Below are 16022 nucleotides of genomic sequence, written 5' to 3'. Positions count from 1 at the left end.
CCTGACATATAGACACAGACATACAGGCACACACAGACACAAATATCCATTCCCACCCTCATGCTCTCATATGCACTTACTCCACACTCAACCAACATGGAGACAGACATAAAGAGACGCTGTACACACGATCACACTCCCCAAGCGTACTCTACGAACCGGGTCTAGGTACCCTTGCTCCTGGAGGGGGGAACTGCACCCAGACCCAGGTGGTGTTACCCTTTTCCCTGCGGTGGGGAGAGGCAGACCGCCCCGACTCCGCAGCAGCAGGGAGGCCCCACATCATTATACCATCAGCAGCAACCTTCTGTTGTCCAATTTTGGTGAGTGAATTGTAGCTTCAGTTTCCTTTTCTTAGCTGACAGGAGCGGCACCCAGTTTCTGCTGTTGTAGCTCATCTCCTTCAAGGCTTGACCTTGCCATGTTTAGAGATGCTCTTTTGCATACCTTGGTTCTAACAAGTAGTTATTTGAGTTACTGTTGCCTTTTTATCAGCTCAAAGCAGTTTAGCCATCAACAAAGCATTTTCATTGCAGAGAGCTGCAACTCATAGGATGTTTTGTCTGTTTGAATAATTCTCTATAAACCCTAGAGATGGTTTTGCAGACCTTTTAAAAAACTATTATTCAGTATATAATACTTCAACACAGCCTGATATCAGACAACTGTCATCAGGTAGAATTCCTTGATTTAATTCATAAGGACACTCAAAAGCTATACCCACATAGGCAGTTGAAATTAAGTAACATAGACACATACTCTCACAAATGAATCTGTCAGTAGAGTGTGTTGCACTGACTTTAGCACAGTGGAGGGTATAAAATTGTGGTTGAGGTTTCATTGAAAGTGACATGGCATTAAAATTTAGTGTGCTCCCACAGTGACCAGTTTTCCAACGGATCTGATGTCAGTTTTTTTCCACTTGTTGGGTATAATTACTGACCATGCAGAGATAAAGCAGCAGAGTGGTTCTTTACTAATTGATGCTAAGCCTGGGGTTTGTACACGGCACATAAAAAGAGGTTAAGTGGCTCTGAAAATGCAGTTGGTGGTAAAAAACAAAATATGGCCTTTATTTCTCTCTCACTCACTCTCCATCTCTTTCTCACACTTGTCTGTTGTTGTTATCACAGTCTGACAAGACAGCTGACACATTTATGTCTGTCTCTTCACACTCCCTCTGTTCCACACCTGAGGTGCAGCAGATTGAGTTGCACTGACCCTCTACAATAAGTCCTCTACACAAACTGTTTTTCTGCCAGCCAATCGGCAGTACTCCCATCCTCAGTCTCATCTCTCTCACCTCCCGCCTTCTCTGTAGCCTATTTTGTGAACCAGAAAGGGGAGCTTATTGGGTTTCTCTCCTCCACAGACTAGTTTATGTGTGCCTGTCTCCGTCCCAGTGGCCTAGACTCTGGGAGGCTCGGGTTGCCCTGAGCCACCACCATTCAGTCCAAGTCACACATGAGAAAACCAACTGGGGCTCCATTTTAATTTGTTAATTAGCTAAACACCCTTCCTTACACCACTTGTATATTATGGATTATGCCATTTTAAATTATGTGGGTAACCTCGGTTTTTGTTTGAGTCGGGCCAGCTAGGGTACACGTGCACTCACAGACTTTCTGGTCTATTTATAAGGGGTCACAACCTGTTGCCACATGAGCTCTACTGGCACACCGGACCATTCATCCTGACTATGGAAGTCCCACTGAGTGTAATTTGCTGAAATTTTCTTTGGAGTGCATCCTGTTGCATTTCATGTTTGTTCCTTCTCTTATTATTATCATCAAACACCTGCTTTTTTTCTACTGTCTTTTTCTTCAAAACTGCCTGCAATTTCTGGTTTAACCCCCCTCCTCCCTTTCATCAAACATGCATATTCATGAGACAGAGGATCATATAGCCTATTAAATAGACTTTAATTAATATCTGTCTTCTGAGTGAATTTGTTCATATTGAAAAAACACTCACACTGTCATTGTGCAAATAATCAATTACACTTGTTTTTTTTTAAATGCTCTGCTCTAAATGATCTTATGCATCAAAATCAGGGCACACACATGCACACACACACACACACCAAAAAAACAGAACAGGCCCCTATTCAGTCTCACTCCAAGATTTGTCTTGGCTGACAGATTTAATTAATATTTCAGGGGGAGGACATTGTAATCCCAACAGAGAAATGACCCCCACACAGTAAAGCTGGGATGCCAAAATCATTCCTACACCTTAAACATATAGTTGCTACAAATATTATAGGCACAAAAACGATGTCAAAAACTCCTTTTAAGTGCCGCTCTAGCTTTTGTGCAGTGCACAATTCATTTCCGACCCCTGCTTAGTTTTCCTGAAACTGGACGCCGGGTGTGATGAATAAAACATTCTTTGTGTGCTGCTGGATGATCACCGGAGCGCTTTCAGGTGTACAAGTGGTGAAAGGCGATGTAATCTTCCCCATAACAAGATCTGGACCGAGATTGACAGACGCAGAGAACCTGGAAAGCCTCTAAGCAGGAGGACCACAAAAGCTTTGGGGGCCGCAATGATAAAGCCGCAGGAGCACGGTGAGCTTCTACTGCGCGACTCCCTGCCGGTGTTTGGGAAGCCGTGGTACTGGCAACGCAGCAACAGCACCATGGAGAGCACCCGCAGCCTGGCGCAGGTGATCATGGAGATGCGGGACGAAATCAAGAAGCTGGAAGCGGAGAACCGGGAGCTGCGGGGAGACTTTGGTCAGCGTTCACTTGCGGCCATGCCAGGAGAAGCTAGTCCCGTGTCATCAGCAGTTAAGAAGCAGGCTGACAAGGATGATAACCCTTATGTGAACCTGAGGCGAAATGCGTCTGCGCCGGTCCTGGAGGGACAATACAAGGGTAAGAGGGAAGTCGAGTGGGGCATCAGACTGAGTTTAAACTAATGAAATAGTATGATAGGCTATCTCTTAGGGTTCTTTATTATATAAAAATTTACTTTAAAACTAGAAATAGGGCTCATTATAGGCTCGTTCTGATTCAATGGTCATCCTTTTGTAAGGAGATTTGAGGAGATTCCTTATTCACAATAAATGCCAACAACGTATCTAAGGAAAAATCAAAATATGTTAATTATAGCCTTTTATAATATTCGTAAATTATATATAAACTTTAAAACGTAATATTTAGAGACACCCGAGAACATGACATTACTGTTTCCTGTCTATAGGCATCCCTGCCCTGTAAAATAAATAAATAACTAAAAATCTTTCAATCCATCATGTTTGTGCTGTTTCACAGAAAACACTGTGATGACTGTTCGGAGGTACTCTACAAGTTCCAACCTGTCTGGTGTGACTGTACGGGATGGAAGGATTAACAGGGTCCGGCCAAGCAACTCTGGTTGGGAAAGACTGCAAGAAGAAATCCAACATGGGAAAGGTGTCTTTGGTAACTCAACAAAGGAAGATGTGGGAAAAATTACCAACCGGCACTCCCTGCAGGAATATGTTCATAAAAACAGGTAGAGATAAATACTATAAATGCCCCAACTGTAGCCTTAAACAAAAATTCATCTTAAACTTGACCTCACAGAGGCTTTAACTGCTGTTTCCATTAATGGCTAATTTCAAAGTACTTTGTTCATTGCTTTGCCTCAAAAGGCTAGTCTTTATACAGAATCTCTGAAACTGCAGCAAAATTATTCTTGTGTTTTCTTTGCACCTTAAGGTCCAAGGTGAAAACTGTCACCTTCCTTCTACCTGTGGATGACATTTACACCAGTCGACCAGCTCTGACCAAACACCAGGGGGATCCTAAACTGTCTGACCTGGATTCCATAACTGAGACGGATTCTTGAGAAAACAACCAGACTTTAAACGAGGCAAAATTCAGACATGAACTGAGCCTCCGTGGCCTGCGACAGGTGACAGGTTGGCCTCTTCATCTAGGCCAACGTAGACTGGGCTCTTAGTGAGTGAGCCAGCAGACCGATTTTTATCACACCTGACCACACAAACAGAAGACTCTGGTTACAGGTGTTGTTTTCATGTGACCATGGTCAACAGTGATGAAGCACAGAGCCCTCCGGAGCGAGGATCAGATATCTGGTCTCTTCACCTGACCCCGGGTGTTGCTTGAGAGTGACACACACACCTGCAGGTGACAACCCTTTTACGGACAGCTGTGGTCGCTGACTCAGACCTCATGAGCGATGTTTTATTCATTATTTATTCATCTTGGTTTCTTTTCACAATGTAAACTGAAGAAGATGGTCAATGGACCTCCTGAAGATGACCTGCTGTTCCTGAGCATGTATTTTGTTTTCTCAAAACCAAATCACAATCTTTGCTTTCATGTATAAAAGTCTTCTTAAAAGAATCCAGTGTTTGGATTATTTATATTAAATATAAATGGTATGAAAGTCATGTTTAAAGGAGACTGTTTTATTATTCCATAGATAGATAGATAATCATTTCTCAATAACATGAAAACATTTTGCTTACTGTGCCACTGTCACTGTGCAGGGCAGACACAATTAAAACTTCTAATATAAGACGCATGAGCTACAACCAAAGCATATAATCATTACTTGAACTTCACCTGCAACTTCAACATTTGATCTGCAACATCCAATAAATGACACATTAACAGAAAACCTTGTACAGTGCAGCGAATCACTCTAACTGATGAAGTACAAAACATAATTTCTGCAGCAAAGTTGTTTTGTCAGGAGTTGGTGTCAGCTGCAAGGGTTCATCATTACACCCACTCTTGCTGATAAACCATTTACAGCCTGTAAACTATTATGCATGGTATTAGCAGCTCAGAGAACTACACAGAACTGGGTTTGGCTATGTTTTCTTTCAATATTAGTTTCCAAAGAATCACTGATCAAGTTTTGCTCCTGCATGTCCACATGGCTATCACTGTCTAATTCCTCTACGTTTTTCTCTGTGTATTCTGTTTGGCCAAATTTAGCAGTAGCTTGTAACTGGTCAGGAGCTCCATCCTCTGATTGGTTTTCAGTGTCGAGGCTTCCATAGCTTTCTGAGTCGGAGGGCTTGAGAATTGGGCGGATTTGAATCTCAGACATATTTGATGATGGCAGAGATTCACTTGGACTGTCTTTGTAATTCATTGGGATCAAGAAAGGCTCATCTTTATGCTTTGTTTCAAAACCTGTAAAAGAGGACAAAAACACAGTCAGAATCAGAATACTTTATTCAATCTAGAGGAATTTATGTGGTCACATTTGCTCCAAGACTGTTTCTATATACAGTTGAAATTGAGGTGCCCCTCTTATCATATTGATTTTGTTATTTTCTCTGTAGAGGATGTGATACTAAGGCTGTGCATCTATTGCAGTGTGCACTTGTGCTTTAGATGGAGGAATTGTACAGACAGAAATGTCAAACAACCATCAGTTATAATTTCAAAGACACACAACAAATCACTACATTTGGTCTATACAGACCTGGCTGGTAGCTTCCCTGGCTGCTGTCCTCTCCGTCTGTGGCCTCCAGGTCACAGAGACCCATAATCTGCTGCTCGCTCACTCCGGTGTTTCTTTCAAGAAAGTAAGTGGCCATACTCCCCTTTCCCTTCACCTCTATCTCTCCTCGTTTCTGGATGACAAAGCATTTGTTCTTTAAAGCCCTGAAATATATGAAGGCAAGACTTAGAAATAGAGGCAGTAATCATTCTGATGATAACACAGGTTTCATAGCACATGAAAGTGTGTATGGATGCAGGTTTTCTTGTGCAATATTATGTGTCTCCTCACTGGTATACAGTTGGGCTCAAATGGATCTTGTTGGGGAGGCCGTGACTCTCCATACGAGAGGCAGTGTTGACAGTGTCTCCGAAAAGACAGTAGCGTGGCATCTTTTCCCCAACTACACCTGCCAATACAGGACCACTGTGGAGACCCACACGGATCTATAGAAATACAAAACATCACACAGATGGAGTTACATATGTATATTTGGATTCAAACGCTGGCACAGGTGCATTTGGGGGAGTGAAAGAAGACTCCTTCCACTCAAAAGTGTGCTTTTGTCACTGCTGCTTACAGCAGAACTACCGTAATGGTGTAGCACAATAATTGAGTAAAATTCCCCCCATTTCACAACCATTTACTTAAGAAGTGCTCTATAAACTTCCTTGCACCTGAATGGGTCCTCCAGTTATGGGGTTAATAACCTCCTTGGCAGCTATAATCATGCCCAGAGCAAAGTTGGCCACCCTCTCGGCATGGCTGGAGACAGGTATAGGAACCCCACCTACCACCATATAGGCATCCCCTATGGTCTCAACCTGGTAAAAACCGAAAAATACTCTGTCAGGTTCAAACAGATGACATGATGGAAAAAAACCCAACCCGTAACCAAAAGCTTTATGGAAATGCATGAATGGTTCTTTTCTTTTCCAGTGAAATGTACATGGAAAAAAACCAGGTTACACCATTCATATTTACCTTGTAGACATTGTGCACAGTGGTGAGTCGGTCAAATTGCAGGTACATGGAGTTAAGCATATGAACGATTTGAATGGGTTCACACATGGCACAGATATTGGTAAACGTCACTACATCACTGAACAATATGGTGCATTCTTTGAATTCTCCTGTAGGACACATACACACAAATTAAGATGCAAAACAGCCACATCAGATAGGCCCAAACAAATTATCCAGTATTTATATCTTTTAACTATCTATTAACCTGCATCTACTTTTTTGCCCTCTTTCAGCTGGTTGGCTACATGCTTAGGCAGCATGGCATACAGCAAGTTCTCTGTCTTTCTCTTCTCTTCCTCAAGGTGCTGGGACAGGATGCGGAGCTCTTCCTTCTTCCTTTCCAGCTGACTGGATAGCTCCATTTCAGCCAGTCGCTGGTGATTGAGTAGGATAAGGTCCCGGGTGACATCATGGGGTGCAATGTCAGAAATGTGCATGTGCATTTCCTCCAGCTCCTGAAGGCTTCTCAGCAAAGGAGAGGCTTGATATAACATGCAGCGCAGAGAAGGCATCCAGATCATCTGACCTGAAGACAAATAACAGAAGATGGAAAAAAATACACACATAAGAAAAAGAAAATGTTTCTTTCTTTTTACCTCTGAGCTGAAGCATAGGCCGGCCTTTCCATGCCTCAGGCATCATTTCCCTGCGAGTCTGCATGACAAAGTGGCTGTTGATGAACTTCCGGATGCTGGAGATTGTGAAAGTCACCTCAGGATGCACAATGCTGAAGTACTCATCTAAATGGATATTCACAATCTGCAGCCCAGGGACAGTCCTTTGGAGATTCACTCCAGCCTGATGCACCACCAGCTGTACCACACACCACCACCATTAGGTTTTCACCGTTAATATTATATGACTTAATTATTTATGACTCTTGAGTTGGTTTCTGCAGAGACTGTTCATCGCTAATCTAAACCATGTATATATTTCTGTAAATTTTACCTGCTCATCAAAGACTACATGGAAAGGGAAAGCATGGCAGAAAGTCTGCAGGTCAATTTTGAGCTTCATGGGATACACGGGTTCAAAATTCTTCAATGATTTGCCTGTATAGCAAAATAAATGTTGTAAATATTTATTTATACATGCAAATGTAAAAATGCAAATGTCTTATAGGAGTCGTTGGGCACAGCCCATTGCTCCAAGGCTTTATGTTAACTGTACCTTTTCCGATGTGAACCAACTCCTTTGATGTCTGCCAGTGACTCCTGGGCATGGTGAAACCGATCTTTGTTTTCTTTTCATGATCAGACTGTTTGCATAAACAGAAAAGAGTTAGAATTCCAGTAAAATAAAATTGTTATTTAATTTACCACTTCTAAAATCTAACCTTTTTGATCCCGACGGTGGTATTAGGTTCATCAGTCAAAGAATGAAGGATCTGGGCCTTTGAGGAAGCATCAGTTTTACTGCTAACTAGGAAAACCACGTGCTCCTTCTTTCCAGTTCTCTCCAGTTCTTCTAGCTGGTTAACAATCTCCATTGTTATCTCACTGTTGAAAAAATCCTTAGCAACAGCACCAATAATACCTACAAAAGAGAACACTTGGTATTTAGATCCAAATACTCCATATTAAGAATGAGAGTAATGTAGCTCAAAATTGTTATTTCTAAAGGAAATGTTTCAAATAAACCAGGAACAATGTGACAAAGTCCTCTGCGGTCAGAATAATAATGGAGAAGCATGGTTCCATCAGGGTTCCTTTCCACTCGAAAAGAAGGTGCATTCATCTCCTGCAAGAATCAAGCAGGGAATAATAAAATATATCTCCAATAAAAAAGAGGGGGGGGGAGACAGATGTGAAAGCAAGTACCTTATAGGAGAGCGACAGGTAGCTGTGAAGTGCATCCAAATTCTCCGTGAATTCAGACAGATTTCCTCCTAAAGTCCGCAGCATGTGATGGTAGCCGGAGCGTTTGCAAAACTCAAAGAAATACTCTCCGAACTGCCTCAAGACTACCTCTGGTTTTACTCCTGAAAGTAAATCAATAAATAAATAAATAAAAATATGTATGACTGGAATTTTCAATTTCATATATTGAAACAACTCGTGAATGGAAAGACACCTAAAAGCTTGCAGGCCTCTGCCACTAAGTGCAAAGTGATTTCATCTTCGTAGACTTCATGTGTCAGGAAGGTGTCCTGGACTCCAGCTTCATCCCTGTGTATGATGACGATGATGATTTTGGGAAGACAATATGTTTATTTCCTGATATGTTTTAAGAATGTAACAGAAATGTGTTTCTGCTGTAAAAATTCATTAATAAAGCAAACAGATTTTGAAAAATTCAACTCTCTCAAAGAGAAATTTGTCTTTTACCTGAGCTTGACCCACGCCTCCTCGCCAAACTTTTCCACTACCAGCGATTTCAAACAGGCATTAATAAATCCATACTGTCAGGAATACAACAAACAAATCAGGCCAGCTGAGAAACTCAGATAATAAAAGATAGCATACCATGAAAAGCAGCATACCATGTCTCTGTGCAGTTTGTCCACCAGCAGCTTTCCCCTTCAGGATTATCGTCACACCGCTCTCTCACCACACCCAGTCTCTTCTCTCATAAAATAACCAACAAGAAAATCCAGCCTGTTTAAGAGACTTCCCAGTCTCATCTCCACAAAGGAGTTGTCCAGTGCAGCCTGGTGCTAACAACCCCCCCTGGGGTCTGGGTGACATACAGCCTCTTATAAATAACACTTTGATAACAGGGACTCGAAAATCACTGTAACTCATAACTGAGAATGAGTTACAATTGTAGCAGCCAAATTTCTCTTTTTTACCCATTTTAGGAGGGTTAAAACATGTATTCTTATTGTCACATCTAAGTAATTTTGATTCATATATTTGTATATGTGTGCAGATAAACAATTCTTTGTATTTGGACCACCTTAATCAATAACAGCTAGAGGGTACTGTTATTTACATTGCTGATAATGAAGGAAATCATAACAGAATTTAATTTGGATTGAAAAAAGGGAAACAGAAACAGATATTTAAATGGTCCTTTAATGCAATGGTATAATGATTCACACAATTTTGGGAAAAAGTAATCAGGAATGGAGAATTTATTTGATGGATGTTGTGATTTCACTGAAGTCAGACACCAGCATCAAACGCAGGAAGGACAAGTCTTTGGAAGAGGAGCACCTCAAGCACATGAGGGTTTGAGGAAACTTTCAGTATCCAGGCCCCACCCCCACAAAAAAATATCAACACCCAAAACCATGTACTGGACCAATACTGCACAAACATAAAAACATAAACGTGTCTTCACTAAGATCCAGTTTACTCCTGATTGTAAAAAGAAATCCCCTCACATTTGGGCCATTTCTAGAAATGATCATGGACTTTACAACTGCATAGAAAATATAAAAGTGTAACTTTTACATACACAAATTGCAGGATTTAAAACAGATGTAGAGAGACTTCAATGGTCTCTACTTGCATAAAAACAGATAAGAGGAAAATGTTGGGGGTAAAATGCTCCGTGAACCAAGACACTGTCTCTTTAATAGTACTTGTAAATAATAAATCAAGTACCATTTAAAGCCCAGTTTTCTTTAAAATATTCTCAACATATTGTCAGACAGTAATATGAGAAATTATTAAGAAAAAACAACAAATCTTTTAAACAAGTAAGTTAGTGTTGATCATCAGTGACATCTAAAATCTGACTCATACCAGTCTTTTCAAATATTCTAGTAAAAACATATTAAAGAATTTCAGGTCATATGCTCTTGAACCTGCTCATCAAACAGACGCTTGGTAAACACAGGCTGGTTCTTCGTGTTCATCTAGTGTTTTTCAGCCAGTGTCTGTTTTGAAGTTGAAGTAATTGCTGAGGGGAGGTAAATAGCACCAACAAGAGTGACCTAAAGTGTGGGCAAGTGTCAGGTCCGTAATGAGGTCTGCAGAGCCTTCATGTCCCTCAGGAGCCTCAGATTCATCTTGCTTCTGTCTCCTGGTCTAGCCTTGACTGCTGCCGCAGAGTGACCTCTGGTGGACACTGTGGTAGACACCCTCAGCTCGTTCCCATTGCTCTGCCTGCAATTGGCTTCTTTTCTTAACTTTTTTATCTGGCAGAGAGACAGGAAAAGATAAGAGACACAAGCTTTAACAAATTATAATAATAATAAAAAATAAATAACAAGAAAGAAAACTAGTGACTGCATATGTGAAAACACACCTGCGACTTGTGCTTGTACAGCTTACTGATCTGCTCTCCTTTCCTCTCCATTTTCAACAACAGCCTCTCCTGCACCCTCCGAAGTTCCTTTCTTTCCTGTTCAAACACACAATCCTCCACCTGCCTCATTAACTCATCATGCTCCCTGCAACACACACGCAGAAACACACTGAAAAAAACCCCCAAAGTACTTTTGATAATCGTCGTCTGTGACTTGCCTTGTGTCGAGATCAAATGAAACACTGCTCACAAGCTCATGAGTCGCAGCTCCTCCTGCAGGGCTTGCAGCAGCTCCGATAATTCCTCCCCGCTAGCCGAAGAGGAAGAAGAGGAACTGTCTGAATGCCGGTGGCCGTCTGTGCCGGAACCGTTTGTGTTGCGTGAGAGGACGCGGCTGTTGCAGAGGTGGGGCTGGTGTCGCTTCAGGAGAGACAAAACTGACTGGACGTTGGCTCTGACCGAGTGGCTGCAGCCTACTGACTAAACGTCAGAGAGAAAGAGAGCGAGTCAGCATAAGGGAAGTGCATGTTAAATATGGCAGACCATTGTATTCCATCACACGGGCACGTCTTTTTATACCGTTCCAGCAACAAAGGGTACATCTCTCAGGCTCAGTCTATAATGTGGCTCTGTGTGGGAATATTGCTGCGATGATTTCTGGAAAGGAAATGGAAATAAAACTAGGGAAGATGGAATTTGGATTGATGTTTTTATCTGGTTTCCCTGATGAACATGTTTAACCTTTTTAATAAAATCTACACTTGTGAGCAAAACTGTCTCTTCTACCATCTACTTATAAAGAAGGAACCTTAGCAGTCTCAAACAGAAGTAAAACCATGAGCTGAGCATGTGAAGGTCTTAACCTTTGTATTGGACTTCTTCTCTTTGGGCTTCTTGGCGGATCGGCACGGTGACACAGACTGCAGCAGGATCCTACTGGCGTCCAACCCAGTCTGTAGCTGAGCATTGGAAAGAAGAAAGTATGTAAAGTGAGTAACAGAGAGAGCAAGGATGAAAATTATAATTCATGTCTCATTACTTGGTTGGCCTTGTCTTGGATGAGCTTTCTTTGGTACTCCTCTTCCTGTAGTTTCATCTCCAACTCAAGGATCTTCATCTGAAGACAAACAAACCCATCATACGATGAATATATCAAAACACTAACTTTTACTTGTTACCACTTTTAAGTCCAGTAAAAATAGAAAATACTGACAAATAAAGAACAAACCTGAAAATAATTCTTAGCTTCTTAATGTGCAGATTAATCCAGATCCATGACAGCATACAGGATTTTAAATTCTGAGCTCCCCTTAAGAACCAGTATTCTTTTTGTCTTGTTCTGGTCTGTTTAAAGACTTCTTGTAAACTCTTGTGAACATTTATCTGTTTTCTTTAATATGAGCTGTGGGAAATTCAACTGAAAATTACACTAAAACTGTTGTTCAGTAATCTTAGAAAAGACACCACCAGGTGATGAATAGCTTGAGATGCTTTAAAGTCCTATTTCTGACATGAAAAAACAACCTATTTTAGTGATTAAATGTTTTGTGAACCACTTGCTTCATCTATATTTAAGTAAGTAGTACAGTGAAATAGCCAACAAATTATGCACTGCTTCACTGCAATTTTCCCAATTTGCAAAGCTAACTGTGGGCCAAAATCAGACCCTTTAGTGGGACATTTACAGCCCCCAGGACAGCAGTTTGATACTCATACTTTTGATTTATCAAGCCATGCTTGAAGAAAAACAAGCTGTGGGTAATCTGGGGAAGCCTGATGCCACTGCCATGGATTTTATGATGTTTAATGGCAATATTCTCTTCCTTATGACAGAAGAGCATGGGTTGTTCAGTAGATAATTTCAGTGTACCTGACACTACGTCAACAAGTCTGTATATTTACCTCGGAAATGTTCTGTGTGCGTGTCAGTCTGAGATACTCCTGCTCAAGTCTCTCCAGCTTGTCAAACTGAGCATACTGTGATGCTGTGTCAGACTGCCACTCAGCTGATTTGGCTTTCTGCAGGATGTCCTGAAAGGAAGATAACAATTAATAAGATAAGATAACCTTTATTAGTCCCACATGTGGGAAATTTGTTGTGTTAAAGCTACCGACCTTCGCCAGTGCCATCTTACCCTTCTGACCATACATACATTACAACATCACATGGGGAAGACAGGTCAGAGAGGTATAACAATGGAAAATGCACAACATGAGGAAAGACGAGGAGAAAAAACTAACTCCCCCCAGACTGAGCTCCAACAGGGAGATCAACAATCTTCGGTCGACGTGGGTGGCCTTGAATGAGGAGGGAGAAAGTCACAACACAGTCTTATTATCTAAAGGAGGATTGTTATTCCTGTCAGCTTTTGCCTTGAGCATCCAGCTGCCGCCAGGGGGCCGCATGAGGTGAAGAGGGTAGTTAGTTTGGTTAGTGTGAACAAACTCCATCCAATTTTACAGTTGGTCTAATGTCCGTCACTGGTCACCAGGTCTCTCAATTCCATTTGTTCTTCTTCAAGATGTTATCCATATAGCAGAGCCATGAGCTTCTCCAAGATCTTATCCATATTGTGTTCAAAAGCAGTCTGAGTACTCACAGCCCTGCCCATCCTCTATCATGTCAGCCAGCCTTGTGGAATTTTGAACAGCTGTAGCCGCTTCTTGTTTTTCGATAAGCCAGGTCCGAGCCAGCTCCAATCAGCCAGAACTCTGTTATCATGGTTCCGAATTGGTAGATGTCATTCAATGTCCTCCATCGAGAGTGTCGCTAGACACACGACACAGCCGACCATCGAGTATCCAGCAGCAAATGTCTCCGCAGGACAATCAGGCTCTCCCAAGCCCAGGAGTTGTCAGTTTCGTTAAGGGACCAGTTGATCAAATCCATAATTCTTCTTTAGGTTTTTAGAGAACAAGTTTGGGAGACTCACTTAGGGTTAGAGAATAAGCGAGACTATACAAAAGACATGAGAAGCCAAGCAGGAAAGATAAGGGAGAAGGAGAAAGTGCGACCGCCTCCGTCAAGAATATGGATCTACTGACTACTGATTTCAAGTTTTTAAATGAATACAGCAGTCCCTTGCTATAACGCGGTTCATCTTTCATCTTTCGCGGCCTCACTGTTTCGATTTTTTTTGTACAATTTTGCATGCTTTTTTTTTTTTTACAGTGCACTGTGTTCTGCGTCCTGATTGGCTGTAGACCACTGTCAATCAATCTTGTACTGTGTCTCCTGTACAGTACAGAATGCGTTCAACTTGTCAAATTTACATTAATTTTCTATCGCTAGCAGTGTGACTCTGAGGTGCTGTACTGTATGTTTTTAAGTTTTCTCCCCAACAAACACAACAATTTTGACAAAACATTTTGCACCGTCAAAGGCAACCGCGGGTGACTTTGGTTTCATTCTATAATACTGGACTTATTTTGCTGTGAAGGTTTGAACTTTGAGAGAGTTTAAACAAGAGAGAAAAGTGTGAAAATGTTCATGCCTGTCTGAGAAAAGTGTATAAAGTGTGGAGTGAGGGGTTTTACAGCCTTAAAACATCTATAATAATTGTAAAAAATAACGTTGACTACTTCGTGGATTTCACCTGTTATTTTTAAAACGTAACTACCGCGATAGACAAGGGACCACTGTATATTTTAAATGAAAAGCTACAGGCTATGACATTTAACCTGCTGTTTAAGCAGGTTGGTCCTCTCTGTTCTGGCATTGCGCAGCATCCTCCTCATGTGATCCAGCTGTCGCTCCAGCTTCAAACAGCGAGACTCTGCGGCAGCAAGGTGGTTGATCAGCACTAGAAATAGAGAGAAGATACGCAGAAGACATGTAGGTAACAAAAAAAAGACTATAGCTTGAAACAAGACAGTAATAAAAGTATATGAAAAGGTAATTAAATTATTATCACCATATATCTATCTATACTCACCTTGGTTGCAGTTGGAATGGGCACTTCTTTGTATTTCTGGGTTTTTTTGATCATTTAAGAGTCTCGATGTAATATCTTCATTCTGTAGAAGTGTTTGTGAAGCATCTTTTCCCAGTGCATGCAGACTCCGCTCTGCATGTCCTTTTTCCATCTCCAACCTCCTGATCTTTTCTTGTAGGTTTCTCAAGGCAGATAAGATCACTACACAGACATAAAAATATAAGTTAGCTACAGGAAGGGTCTGCATATGGTGACATATCTGGTGTAACAAGATATTTTTGGGGTCTAAAAGGAAAAAGAAGATAACATGACAGGAGCTAAGAAAGGATGATTGGACGAATGAATAGATGTTGGTGAAGCTGAGACATTCAAGTAGTGCAGCATCATGTTGCATGTGTAACCATGGAGCTCTGAAACACTACAATGCCTGAATGGAAACTCTACACAGGCAACAAAAGAGATGCACAAGTTAATTGTACCAGTACTGTTGGTCTCAGGGAAGGCTTTGATGGGTGATGATGGAACATATGATTGATGAGTGTGTGTTTGAGGTCTGTGATGCACAAGTGTGTTGATAAAAGGTCGGTGAGCTGGGTAGTCTTTGTAGGATGGCAGAGACAGACTGTCAGGCACCGGTCCACAGGTTGGTGGTGGTGGTGGATAAGATTCCTGCAGGGAAACAGGACTAAATGTTATTTAGTTATCTGCATTTTCCATATTAGACTTTAGATAACTGCTGGCATCTACATTTTTTACAGTGAGCGAATAGAACAGGGCCAAAAACAACAAATGGAGTACAGAAAGTGAAATGACCGTGAGAAAAAAACTATATTCATTCCGTCCAGTTCACGTCAAACACAGAATAACTTCAGCCCACTATTAGGTTTGCAACATCGTTTAGTTTGAGTTGTAGCAACTGCTGCTAGGCAGCTTCCTGTGCAGTCTAGCTAACTCAAGATAAACGGTGGCAACCTGCTTTTAATTTTTCTTTCAATTGAAATTCACCCAAATCTGGTAATACTACCGTTTCCCGCGTAGCATCAGCTGCGAGTGTTTTTGGCAGCGTCTCCATCGAAATGCAACCATTCCAGCCTGTCTCGCATGTGTTAAAGAAATGCAAATGACGCAATGCTAGCTGAGAGTAGAACTACAGCACATCGCTTTTTAATTACGACTGACAGATTACTAGCTAAGCACAGTTTGTACAGCCGTTTGTGCTAATATGGGCTGTGCAAAAGAAAACACCACTTTGACAAGCGACACAGTCCATGGTTTCTGAAGGGTACGAATGGTTTAAATCACATTATGACTTGTTAGACACTAAGGACATATAAAAGACGCGGACCGGAGTGCCAATATCAATAAAACAAGCGCACACGGTGGGCTTACCGG

The 16022-nt window shown here is 41.5% G+C and overlaps 2 protein-coding genes across 3 annotated transcripts; one reads left to right on the top strand and one right to left on the bottom strand.

The window, feature by feature from the left end:
• Positions 1-281: 281 nt before the first annotated feature.
• On the top strand, positions 282-4405 carry LOC120720031. The gene is made up of 3 exons (XM_040009629.1): positions 282-2879; positions 3279-3501; positions 3708-4405. The coding sequence occupies exons 1-3, from the start codon at positions 2549-2551 to the stop codon at positions 3835-3837; spliced, it is 684 nt and encodes a 227-aa protein (XP_039865563.1). The 5' UTR covers positions 282-2548; the 3' UTR covers positions 3838-4405.
• Positions 4406-9497: 5092 nt separating this feature from the next.
• On the bottom strand, positions 9498-16009 carry cep57 (centrosomal protein 57). Of its 2 annotated transcripts, XM_040008919.1 has the most exons (12): positions 15999-16009; positions 15655-15857; positions 15110-15299; positions 14631-14831; positions 14377-14498; positions 12598-12726; positions 11735-11812; positions 11559-11654; positions 11275-11352; positions 10946-11175; positions 10696-10840; positions 9498-10585 (listed from the first exon to the last, which is right to left on the bottom strand). In XM_040008919.1, the coding sequence occupies exons 2-12, from the start codon at positions 15700-15702 to the stop codon at positions 10400-10402; spliced, it is 1503 nt and encodes a 500-aa protein (XP_039864853.1). In that variant the 5' UTR covers positions 15703-15857; positions 15999-16009; the 3' UTR covers positions 9498-10399. The 2 variants fall into 2 exon arrangements, with proteins under 2 accessions (XP_039864853.1, XP_039864854.1); XM_040008920.1 differs by lacking the exons at positions 11275-11352; positions 15999-16009 and having other exon boundaries at positions 15655-15930.
• Between the last annotated feature and the right edge of the window lie 13 nt (positions 16010-16022).

This window comes from Simochromis diagramma, unplaced genomic scaffold, assembly GCF_900408965.1.
Source record: "Simochromis diagramma unplaced genomic scaffold, fSimDia1.1 OVJJ01000344.1, whole genome shotgun sequence".
In the NCBI taxonomy this organism is placed as follows: Eukaryota; Metazoa; Chordata; class Actinopteri; order Cichliformes; family Cichlidae; genus Simochromis; species Simochromis diagramma.
The sequence above is the reverse complement of the archived record's forward strand: the minus strand, read 5'-3'. Positions and strand labels throughout refer to the sequence as shown.